Raw genomic sequence first — 12,931 nt, forward strand, 5'->3', positions numbered from 1 at the left:
ATGGGTGGTCTTACGAAAGAGTTGGCTCTTGAGAGTGACTATAGATTCCCATTTCGGTGGTCACAGGGGGGTTTTGTGTATTTGGGCATATTCATTACTCCATTTCTGGATTGGCTGTTCAAAGCCAATTTTACTCAATTATTTGAAAAAATTAAACAAGATCTCCAAAGATGGGAGGCACTTCCAGTCTCATGGTTGGGTCGGATAGCACTTATGAAGATGAATATTCTTCCTCGTTTGCTATACCCTAGATGGATGCTCCTCCTGATTTTCAATAAACAAACACTCAGGAGACTGAACAGTTGGTTCAGCTCCTTTATCTGGCACCGTAAACGGCCCCTCATTAAATTAGCCAAACTGCAGTTGCCTCACAGATTGGGGGGGAGTGGACCTTCCGAACATTAAAAATTACCAATTAAGCTCGCTTTTGACCTACGTAAATGATTGGGTTGTGTGGACCCTCTTTCAATTTGGCTAGATATCGAAGTCTCCCAGGCAAGGTGCCCCCTTACCAGTTTGCTGTTTTGGACAAGCTGAGGACAGTTAGGGAATATTGCCATAACCCAATAGTCATCAATACTGTTAAAGCATGGAGGGCAATTCGGCAGAGGGAAGGTAATATTGGCAAAACATCTTTGTTTACACCTTTAGTGGGTATGCCGAGTTTTCAACCAGGTATGATAGATTCAGGATTTAAACGTTGGGCAGCTAGGGGTATATCTTGCATGGGTGATTTATTTGAGGGAGATGTAATGATGTCCTTTGATCAGTTAGTACAGAAGTATGAGTTACCTAATAGAGACCTCTTTCGTTTTTTTTCAAGTTAGGGATTTTATTCAAAAATGGACCACACTTTTGACTGATCCCTACAAATCTGACATAGAAGGAGGGGTACTAAGGTCTAAGAGCACACTCTCTGTCAGTACTCTATATCACCAATTGGGGGGTGCCACCTCAGATGAGTCTGATCGACTCTGCAAGATGTGGGAAAGAGAGCTGGGTGTTGAAGTTTCTTCAGAGGCTTGGGAGGATATTTGGGAGAATGCAAGGAAGATATCAATTTGCAATAGGACCCATGCTTTACAGTTGAAGATTCTCCACAGGGTCCACTTAGCCCCAGATCATTTGTCAAAATTTAAACCAGGGGTATCTTCAGCATGCCCCAAGTGCAAGGTCTGTATGGGTCCTCTTACCCATTGTCTTTGTCTTGTGACAGGCTTCAAACATATTGGAGAGCTGTAGTGGGTGCAATGAGAGGATTTTAGGTATTGGGGTGGAGAAGGACCCTATTTCGCTCCTTTTGGGCTACCCATTGTATTTCCTGCAGACTCACATAAGGCAAAGCTTTTCAATATTCTTACATTCTGTGCAAGGAAGAATATCTTTCTAGGTTGGATACCAGAAAACCCCCCCAGGCCTGTCGGGTTGGCGGAAGATTGTTATGGAGCATATTACCCTGGATTTTCTCATAAATATGGTACACCACAAAACTGAGAATTTTTACAAGACATGGCAACCCTTTTTGAAATACCTGGACACAGATTTATCTGCCACACTAACAAGGGCTTTTATATAGCCGCAACGATTGTGTTTCATGAGTCCAATATCCAGGGAGGAGGAACTGTGAATGTATGAGTGTTTTGTTTGGCTGGGCTGAGTTATTACTATTTATTTAGTTAGTTAAATAGCTAGTTTAGTTTTTTTAAAATTTTATACTTCTCTATATATGTTTATACATTCGTATAGGAGGGTGGGCTGTGGAATTTTTTTTATTATTTGTGTTTAGTTTTGTACTATTTTTGTATTGTTTTGAATTGCATTGTTTTGTATTTGTTGTAATATTTAAAGATCTATTTTTTCTTAATAAAAATATATTATAAAAAAAAGATTCGGAGGGGACTTGACTGAGTGGATATCCAAAGGATGTTTCCTCTTATGAGAGAGTCTAGAACTAGGAGTCATAGTTTGAAAATAAGTTTAGCCTGTTTAAAGATGGATGAGGAAACATTTTTTCTCACAGTGGACAGTGAGTCTTGGAAATTCCCTTCCTTGACGCAGGCATATGTGGATGGATTAGTAAATTTGCAGATGACACTAAAGTCATTGGAGTAGTGGACAGTTTGGAGGAATGTTACATGTTGCAGGGGGACTTGGATAAACTGCAGAATTGGGCTGAGAGGTGGTAAAAAGGGTTCAATGCAGCTAAATGTGAGGTGATTCACTTTAGGAAGAATAACAGGAAGGTAGAATTCAGGGTCAATAGGAAGATTCTTGGTAGTGTGGATGTGCATAGGGATCTTGGAGTCCATGTACATAGATCCCTGAAGGTTGCCACCCAGATTGATAGTGCTGTTAAGAAGGCATACGGTGTGTTAGGTTTCATTGGTAGAGGGATTGAGTTCTGGAGCCACAATATCATGCTGCAACTATACAAAACGCTAGTGTGGCTGCACTTGGAATATTGTGTACAATTCATTGGAAAAGGTGCAGAGGAGATTTACCAGAATGTTGCCTGGTCTGGAGGAAAGTTCTTATGAGGAAAGGCTGAGAGAATTGCGTCTGTTCTCATTGGAAAGAAGAAGGCTAAGAGGGGATTTGATAGAGACATACAAGATGATCAGCAGATTAGATAGGGTAGACAGTGAACATCTTTTTCCAATGATGATGACGTCAGTTGTACGAGGGGGCATAACTACAAATTGAGGGATGATACATTTAAGGCAGATGTCAAAGGCAGGTTCTTTACTCAGAGAGTGGTAAGGGCGTGGAATGTCCTACCTGTCAACATAGTTAACTCAGCCACATTAGGGAGGTTTAAACAATCCTGGGATAAGCACATGGATGATGATGCGATAGTGTAGGGGGCTGAGCTGAAAATAGTTCACAGGTCAGTGCAACATTGAGGGCCGAAGGGCCTGTTCTGCGCTGTATTGTTCTATGTTCTATGAAAGGCAGTGGATGCCAAATCTTTAAATATGTTTAAGATTCCTAATTACCAAGACAATTACTGGGATAAGCAGCAAATTAGAGTTGTGGTCAAAATCAGAATAGCCATAATTGGGGGAGCAGATTCAAAGGACCGAGTGGCCCATTCTTATTCCTTGTTTGTATGTATCATCCTAACTTGGAACCAAATCACTGTCCTTCCATCATTGATTCAAGCTCCTGGCACACAATGTGGATGTGTGTAAACAGCATGGGCCACTGCGACTCAAGAAGGCGGCTCACAATCACCTTCTCTGGAATTGTTAAGGAGGGAAGTGCTAGCTCACTCAGCCCAACACCCAGATTTCGCCATCAAATTTGAAAAGAATATTGTGAGCTGTAACAAAACAATCCATCACTTTGCTCTAAGGTGTAAATAAGATCAAAAAAATTGGTGTAGAATAATCAGACAATGGAGGAGGAGAGGGAGGGCTGTTTAAAATTAAATGAGAAAATGAAAAATAAATGAGGACAGTGTGCCTTTAAATCTGGGCTTTCAAACGTTTGCTAACCGAGCTGTCAATCAAAGGCGCCCGGGGGTACGTTTCGCCGAGGCGCTGACGTCACGGGGACCAGCTGTCAATCAAAGAGCCTGAGCTGCAGTTGCTGCTGAACAGCAAAGGAATCAGGCAGTGTACCTGAGGGAACATGGCGACAGCTACAGCAGGTAAGGACACGTATCGGATGCAATGATCCAATAGTCAAGGTTTTGTATCTGTTCATATTTTAAGATAACATTTGGTCATTTGTGCTCTTCTGTTCTTTCTGCTTGGCTCAAACAACGCTTCACTTTCAACAGAGGCAGAGATGCGTCAGAGGTTGCTGCGCACAGTCAAGAAGGAGGTGAGTAGATTTGTATACATTGCAATGAATTGCAATGAAATGCAATCATCACGTAGTGAATCGGGCACTCAGTGAGGAGCAGACTGTGCTTTTCAACAGCTGCCACCTCTTACAATACAGTACTGTTCCGGCACTGGGCTGCTGCTGTCATGCAGCGTTTGACATTACTGACAGGGATGCTTTGAATTGTTATTGCCTTACACTTGTCTACCTTTATATAAAATGTTATTGTCTCTATTAGATTCTTGTTTCTGAGTGTAGGTGTTTTACATTCATTTGAGGAGTTCATGTAACCAGCTTAATTTTTAAAATCGAGGCCCCCGTACATTTTAAACACAAACAGGTTTATATTGATACACATACACCATCTCACAGTCAACGGGTTCAGTGGATCATTTTGGGGTACAGCCACCTTATCTCATTCTCCTTCTGTTTGAAAATCGCATTATTAAGGTGGAGGGGAAGGATCAGGACAAAGAATTGCATGACTGTAGATTATAGTTTAAAATGTTCGTATGCGTGGCTGTTTGCAGCATTGCTGACTAACACCAGCTCTTAGTTTTAGATATGAACCTGCTTTTGTCGTGGATGTAGCAAGTGGGAAATCAGAGAAGTAGGGAGAGGAGCGCTGTGTTTTAAGAGGTGGCCCACAATGATTTATTACTTTCGTATTGAGATGGAACACTTCGCACTTGAGAAGAAGTCGATACGTGTTGAACAGTACATGTTGGACGAATTCAAAACGTCATGCTGCCTGTGAATTTAAGTGGCTCGATTTGGCCGAAAATTAGATTTTGCCTTTAAAGTGTTTGCTGTTGGAATCCCTTTGACCAGAGCTGATATGTTCATCAGAACTGTAAGCTGTTGCAGCCCTACACTGTGCCTCACGTTAAACCACTTCTAAAAGTATGGGTACACAGGAGACAGTACCAGAAGTGGGGAACAGACTAGAGAACTACAGACAAAATGCAGCTCATTTATTTCTTCCATACCTCTCCCTTTCACTGTTCATGACCCCTGCCCCTGTGTATGCCCAAGATATATGGGCAGCACGGTGGCACAGTGGTTAGCACTGCTGCCTCACAGCACCAGAGACCCGGGTTCAATTCCCACATCATCATCTGTGTGGAGTTTGCACATTTTCCCTGCGTCTGCGTGGGTTTCGTCTGGGTGCTCCGGTTTCCTCCCACAGTCCAAAATGTGCAGGTCAGGTGAATTGGCCATGCTAAATTGCCCGTAGTGTTAGGTAAGGGGTAAATGTATGGGTGGGTTGCGCTTCGGCGGGGCGGTGTGGACTTGTTGTGCCGAAGGGCCTGTTTCCACACTGTAAGTAATCTAATCTATATATGTATCATCCCCCAAGTATCTCAAGGATATGTTTTACTGGTACCATCTGGTTAAATTAATTAAATAAGGAACAGGCTATACTGTATTCCTGTGTGTATCGGTTGCTGTGCAGCTGGTGATGCAGTAAGCTGGGAGATGTGCAGTCGGAAGCAATAAACACATTTTCAGGCAACCAGTAATTCAAATACATGTGCCTCATCAGCACAGGCGATGGAAACAATTTTGGAAAATGTGTCATTGTGAATTATAACTGAGTGATTTTATCCATTGCCATTAATAATGTTGCCATTGCTGATAAAGGAACAGTGAGAAAAGGAGCATTCAATGGGGAGCATTATGTGAAATGAAATCTTATCATTCTTTTAGCTGAAGCTGCATAAGGCACTAGTGTGACTCTTGGCTTGTTATTAGGGCTGGAAGAGTTAAAACAAATGATGAGAAGAGACAGCCTGTGTTCCCTGGGAGATAGAAAGAGAGGTTGATTTGGTTTGAGGTTTTTAGGATTTTGAAAGGAATTGACATGTAGAGAGGAGAATCCTTTTCAGCAGCAGGAATGACAGAATCTTAAAATGCTAGCCAGGTTTCTTAGGAGGGGCATAACAAAGTCAAGATTGGTACAGGATTGGATATGTATTCTATATAAAGCAGTGGATGCTAGCTCAGTTGATCATTTTAAATATCTGGTTACTCAGCCAAGGTATGGATCCATGGTGTGTGGTTCATGTTAAGGTACTGATCAACCATTGACCTCACTGAATTTTGGAACAGGCTTGATGGGCTGAATGGCCTCCTGCTCCCATGTGCCGTGTTTGGACATATTCAACAATGAACAGGAGCATTTTGAATCTCTCGAGACAGCTCTTGGGTCGTAGTAGGGAGCAGTTTTGTGTGTTTCATAGAAATTATGAGGGTGCCGATGCTTTGCAATATGGGAAGTATCACAGACATGGAGATAGAATGTGTTACTCCTGGGAGAACTTCTTGTCAGCTCCACTTGTCACAACACCACATTACTTGTTATTGGAAAATGGTTTAAAGGAAGTTAAGGCATCAGAAATGATTTGTCAGTACAGATTCTGGGTGATTGTACCTCACTGCCAATCAGGAGTGAGAACTTTGCTATAAAAAGCAATACTGTAGATGCTAGCCCATTTGATAATGCTGCCCCTGCAGCATCATCCATTTTGTTAGCCATCTTTGGGTCTGGTGGGTTTATATGTTGAATGTAACTTAAGCTGATTGCTAGTGGCATCATCTTATTCATCTCATGAGGTGGTGCATTTTGGCAGGAAGAACAGAGGAGCTGACTACTATTTCAATGGGGAAAGGCTGCAGAAAGCTGCAGCACAGAACGATTGGGAGTCATTGTGAAAGAGTTGTATGTAGCTAGCATACGAGTTCTGTAGAGATGGCAAATGGCCTGTCGACCTTGATTTCAAAGGGAATTGGATGTAAAATTAGTGAGATTTTGCTAAAGTTGTAAGAAGTGTTACTGGAGTACACCAAACAGTTTTCATCCCCTTATCTCGGGAAAGATATACAGGGATTGGAGGCAGGCCAGGGAAGGTTCTCGAGGAGAGATTGTTTTATGAGGAGAAGTTGAGTGGGTTAAACCTGTACTCATTGAAGTTGAGAAGAATGAGAAGAGACACAGACAGTTCTTTGGGGACTCAACAGGGTAGATGCAGTGAAGTTGTTTCCACTTGTGGGAGAGTCTCGGAACCAGAGCGCATCATCTCAGATCAATGGTTCTCATATTTAAGACAGACAGAAATTCTTTTTTATTCTTTCAAAGTGTAGTTGATCTTTAACAAAGACAAGGCTAGGTCATTAAGTATATTCAAAGCAGAGATAGACAGATTTTTAATCAGGACGGAATTGAGAGTTGTGGATAAAAGGGAGAAAAGTGGAGTTGAGGATCATCAGATCATCCATTACCTCATTGAATGGTGGAGCAGACTTAGCAGACCAAATGGCCTGCTTCTGCTGTTACATCCTTATGCTCTAAAGAACAAAGAAAATTTACAGCCCAAGACAGGTCTGTCAGCTCTCCAAGCCTGAGCCAATCCAAATCTACTGTCTAAACCTGTCGCCCAATTCCTAAATGTCTATATCCCTCTGCTACCCACCTACTCATGCATCTGTCCAGACGCATCTTTAAGTCCAGACGTTCTTATAGCTTATATTCCATGACAGAGCTGAACCTTTACAGCTATCATCAGACTGATGATCTTGGAATATTTCCAGCTTCCTGTCAGCGCATATTCAAATGATCAGCCATGATTGTAGGTTGGAGACCTCCTGTCTAGATGGTTATAATTATTTATCATCATAATAAGAAGACCTAGTGGCTGAAAGAGAAATGCTGCCAGTGTGCCGGCGATTAAATGTTAATTAAACCATCCAGCTTTGCAATCAATGTAATACTAGTTCAACTTTAAGTCATATTTCATTTCATTTCAGAGGCTGCTTACTGAGCAACACTAGTAGTGGTGCTACAATTCACTTGGAGTCCAAACTACTGTGGCAACATGTATTTTTACAAGCATGTTATAGTATGGAGCTAGGGATAATGATGGTACTGGCTCTAATGTTCATGGTTGACCAGGAATCTCTCCTACTTTTAATGCCTTTTATTGGTGTGTGATGGATGGACTTATGGATGAATACTTAGAGTCATAGAGATGTACAGCATGGTCCAACCCGTCCATGCCGACCAGATAGCCCAACCCAATCTAGTCCCACCTGCCAGCACCCAGCACATATCCTTTCCTAATCATATACCCATCCAAATGCCTCTTAAATGTTGCAATTCTACCTGCCTCCACCACTTCCTCTGGCAGTTCAGTCTATAGACGTACCACCCTCTGTGTGAAAAAATTGCCCCTTAGGTCTCTTTTATATCTTTCCCCTCTCACCCTCAACCTATGCCCTCTAGTTCTGGACTCCCCGACCCCAGGGAAAATTCTTTGTCTATTTACCCTATCCATGCTCCTCATGATTTTATAAACCTCTATAAGGTCACCCCTCAGCCTTCGATAGTTTCACAACATCTTTCCGATAGGAAGGAGACCAGAATTGCACGCAATATTGCAACAGTGGCCTGACCAATGTCCTGTACAGCCGCAACATGGCCTCCCAACTCCTGACCAATAAAAGAAAGCATACCAAACGCCTTCTTCACTATCCTATCAACCTGCGACTCCACTTTCAAGAAGCTATGAACCTGCACTCCAAGGTCTTGATCTGTTTGGCCACGTGGTGAGCATATCTTCCTTGGGAGCATGGGAGTCAATGGTTTTATTACTGGGCTAGTAACCTGGGGACCTGGATTAACGATCTGAGAGTGCATGGATTCAAATTCCATGATGATGGCTGGGAATCTAAATTCAAATAATTAAATAAACTTGCATTAAGAAGCTATTCTCAGTCATGGTGACCATGTAACAGTTGGATTGATGTAGAAACTGATCTGGTTCTTTTGGGAAGAGAACCTGCCATGGTTCCCTGATCTGACCTACATGTGACCCTCCATCCACTGAAAGGTGCTGACTCTTGGCTGCCCTCTGTAGGTCATTCTGTTGTATTCAAGAAAGGCAGTTCACCACCATTTCATAATGGGCAGTAACTGATCCATGATGCCTATATGCCTCATTGTAAAGAAACCATGCACTCTAACGATTCCAGATGCTTCATTTATTTGTTAATGTCATGTTGAGGCAATTATCTGAGATGGCACTGTGATGCTTATTTAGGCCAGAAAATGAAACAGTAGAAGTAGGCCATGTAGCCCATCAAGCCTTCTGCACCATTCAATGAGGCTGATCTGATAATCCTCAACTCTATGTTCCTGACTTCTTCCTATAACCCTTGATTTTCTTACTGATTATAAATATATCTCAGCATTTTATTACCTGAGGCTATTTGTGGGTTTTTCAGTCAGTCATATTCATAAATACTTTATATTCCCAAAGAATAGCCAATTTCTTTTTATAAGTCAATTCCCAACTTTTGGCCAAAAAATCAAAATTCTTTTGACTTATCAACCGTTTTCCACTGGAGCTTGCTGCCTGTTGCCATCCTTCCCATTTGAAGGCAGTCTTCAGCTCCTCCTGAATGCATAGGATGATATACATACTTTTTTGGTCCTGTTGTGGCATTTTTGGGAGAAAATATAGAAAATAGGAGCAAGAATAGCCCATTTTAGCCCCTCAAGCCTGCTCCACCATTCAATATGATCATGGCTAATCATCCAACTTAGTTTTGGCTCATACCATTTGAGAAAGTGAGGATTGCAGATGCTGGAGATCAGAGTCGAAAAGCTCTTCATCACTTATGCCCAAGCTGTCGACTCTCCTGCTCCTCGGATTCTGCCTGACCTGCTGTGCTTTTCCAGCGCCACATTTTTTGATTCATAACTTTGATCCTATTAGCCCGAAAAATTATATCTAACTTCTTTGCAAAAATATTCAGTGTTTTGGCAGAGATTTCTATGGGCTTCCCACTTTTTAGATGACAACATTTCTCCTCAACTCAGTCCTAAATCCTGTATACTTAGACTGTGACCTTTGGCTCTGGGCTCTCTGGTCATCAGGAACATCCTTCCTATGTTTAACCTGTCTAGTCTTGTCAGAATTATCTAGGCTTCCAAGGTATTCCATCCCTATCCCCTTCTTCTGAACTCCAGTAAATATAATAGTTACGGATCTAACCTGTCTTCATACGTCAGTCCTGCCATCCCAGGAATCAGTCTGGTAAACCTTTGTTGCCCTCTCTCCATAGCCAGAACAAACGTCCTCAGATAAGGAGATCAAAGCTGTACACCATACTCCAGGTGTGGTCTCAGCAAGGTTCCTGTACCACTGTAGAAAGACCCCTTTGGAAGTAGTCTCTGACTTGGCAACTCTGTGTTCAGCTGCTTGACTGCCATAAGTAGCTAGGCAGCAAGATCATGGGTGTAGGCTAAAATTCAAACTCATTTCTCATCATTTCCCAAGCCAACCCCCTATCTTTTCACTAAACATTTGGTCTCAGAAGTTGCATTTACTCTCTGATTATACAGCTTGTTAAACACAGCGACTTATCAGACACTGAGTCCCTAGCACCGGGAAGATTTCTAGTTTGAACTCTGCTCTGTGCTCTCTCAACCGATCTCAGCAAGGGAGATTGGCAAGAGTGCCGCTGGTATAAAATAGTGTACAAAACAAGACTAGGCCTCTTGCTGCTTGTTTGCCCAGAGATTCTCGCACATTCTGTGTGAAAGTTAACCTGAGGTAGGAACATGTCATGCTTCCTTCCTGCCCAGAGGGACTTGTTGGCATTGTCATCTGCCGACAAAGAACAACCATTTGTCTGAGCTAGTAGAAGCTAGTTGGTGTTGGCAGACGTTTACCGGAGCATAGGTCAGGAGGGTGACAGGGTAAATCCAGCAGTATGAGAGCAAGTTGTCGGTTTCCCTACGACACATGGACTGCAGTGGTTCAAGAATGTAACTCATCACCACCTTCTCAAGGGGTAGGTAATAAACCTTCCAGTGATGCCCACATTCCACAAGTGAGTTAAAACAAACAGTTGCTTTGTTTTGAACCTTTGGTGCAGTCTTTGCCAAAATGAGTTTCCAGATCCGAAATCCAACAGATAAAAACAATCCTGGTTCTTCGAAGCAAAGGAGGAGTGTTGACTTAATCTCAGAAACATTCGTGAAGCCCCTTGTGATTGACCATCTCCCCTCTCCCCCAGCACTCTCCACCTCCCAGCTTCCCCTTGCCCCAGCCTCCAGAACCTGTTGATGACTGCTGCAGCTTAATGAAATGCTGTATTGCTCCCAGACCCTGAGCCCTGGGTTTTTGTGCATTTCCAGAATGCTGCTCCATGCTGATTTCAGGTCTGAGCAGTGATTCTAATTTGGCATTGAATATGAATTGGAACAACACAGCAAATTGCTGGCACTCTGTGGGTTGAAAACCATTCAGGTAGGATTTACTGAGCCGTGTTATCCAACAGTAGCCTGATGTGTCATTACAATTAAAGGTTATTTCTTATCCTTGTCTACATCTCAACACCCGGGGATCTCCCCATTTTGGGCTAAATGGTAGTGGGAACTAGGCTGTCTCTTGGTACCTCACTCATTCATCGTCATTGGCAACAGCTATCTCTTGATTCAAGAGGTGTTGTACATGACATGAAACCTTCCTGGGGAAAGATGTTCACGAGGTAGTGGGATCGCGGGTGTAAAATTTGTGTCCTTTTCCTATCTGCCATTGCCCTGCACCATGGTTCAGACATTGGGACTCAAAGTGTGATGCAGCTTAATCCAATCCCACCTGCCAGCACCCAGCCCATATCCCTCCAAACCCTTCCTATTCATATACCCATCCAATTGCCTCTTAAATGTTGCAATTGTACCAGCCTCCACCACTTCCTCTGGCAGCTCATTCCATACACTTACCACTCTCTGTGTGAAAAAGTTGCCCTGTAGTTCTCTTTTATATCTTTCCCCTCTCACCCTAAACCTATGCCCTCTAGTTCTGGACTCTCTGACCTAAGTCCCTTTGCAGCCGACAACAGCCCTCCTCACTATCCACAACTCCACCAATCTTCGTATCATCTGTAAATTTACTGACCCACCCTTCGACTCCCTCATCCAAGTCATTAATAAAAATTACAAACAGCAGAGGACCCAGAACTGATCCCTGTGGAACTCCACTTGTAACTGGGCTCCAGGCTGAATATTTACCACCTGCCACCACTCTGACTTCGACCGGTTAGCCAGTTTTCTATCCAACTGGCCAAACCTCCCACTATCCCATGCCTCCTGACTTTCCGCAAAAGCCTACCATGGGGAACCTTATCAAATACCTTACTAAAATCCATGTATACTACATCCACTGCTCTACCCTCATCCACATGCTTGGTCACCACCTCGAAGAATTCAATAAGACTTGTAAGGCAAGACCTACCCTTCACAAATCCGTGCTGGCTGTCCCTAATCAAGCAGTGACCTTCCAGATACTCATAAATCCTATCCCTCAGTACCCTTTCCATTACTTTGCCTACCACAGAAGTAAGACTAACAGGCCTGTAATTCCCGGGGTTATCCCTATTCCCTTTTTTGAACAGAGGCACAACATTCGCCACTCTCCAGTCCACTGGTACCACCCCTGTTGACAGTGAAGACGAAAAGATCATTGCCAACGGCTCTGCAATTTCCTCTCTTGCTCCCCACATAATCCTAGGATCTATCCCGTCAGGCCCGGGGGACTTGTCTATCCTCAAGTTATTCAAAATGTCCAACACATCTTCCTTCCTAACAGGTATCTCTTCTAGCTTACCAGTCCATTTCACACTCTCCTCCTCTACAATACGGTCCCTCTCGTTCGTAAATACTGAAGAGAAGTACTCATTCAAGACCTCTCCTATCTCTTCCAACTCAATACACAGTCTCCCACTACTGTCCTTGATCGGACCTACCCTCCTTCTCGTCATTCTCAGGTTTCTCACATACGCATAAAATGCCTTGGGGTTATCCTTGATCCTATCCCCCAACGATTTTTCATGCCCTCTCTTAGCTCTCCTAATCCCTTTCTTCAGGTCCCTTCTGGCTATCCTGTATCCCTCCACTGCTCTGTCTGAATCCTCTTTCCTCAACCTAATGTAAGCCTCCTTCTTCCTCTTTACCAGACATTCAACCTCGCTCGTCAACCAAGGCCCCCTCGCACGACCATTTCTTTCCTGCCTGACAGGTACATACATATCA

The 12,931-nt window shown here is 43.1% G+C and overlaps 1 protein-coding gene across 2 annotated transcripts in view; it reads left to right on the forward strand.

Moving 5' to 3' along the window:
• The first annotated feature begins 3,564 nt into the window (after window positions 1-3,564).
• The window catches only part of LOC122562558 (small G protein signaling modulator 1-like), a 137,624-nt gene continuing 128,257 nt past the window's right edge, over window positions 3,565-12,931 (forward strand). For both annotated transcript variants that reach the window (XM_043715488.1, XM_043715489.1), the window contains exons 1-2: window positions 3,565-3,652; window positions 3,785-3,828. In XM_043715488.1, the coding sequence (XP_043571423.1) occupies window positions 3,634-3,652; window positions 3,785-3,828 (63 nt within the window). In that variant the 5' untranslated portion in view covers window positions 3,565-3,633. The remainder of the gene's footprint in view (window positions 3,653-3,784; window positions 3,829-12,931) is intronic.

This window comes from Chiloscyllium plagiosum, chromosome 25 (assembly GCF_004010195.1).
Source record: "Chiloscyllium plagiosum isolate BGI_BamShark_2017 chromosome 25, ASM401019v2, whole genome shotgun sequence".
NCBI lineage: Eukaryota > Metazoa > Chordata > Chondrichthyes > Orectolobiformes > Hemiscylliidae > Chiloscyllium > Chiloscyllium plagiosum.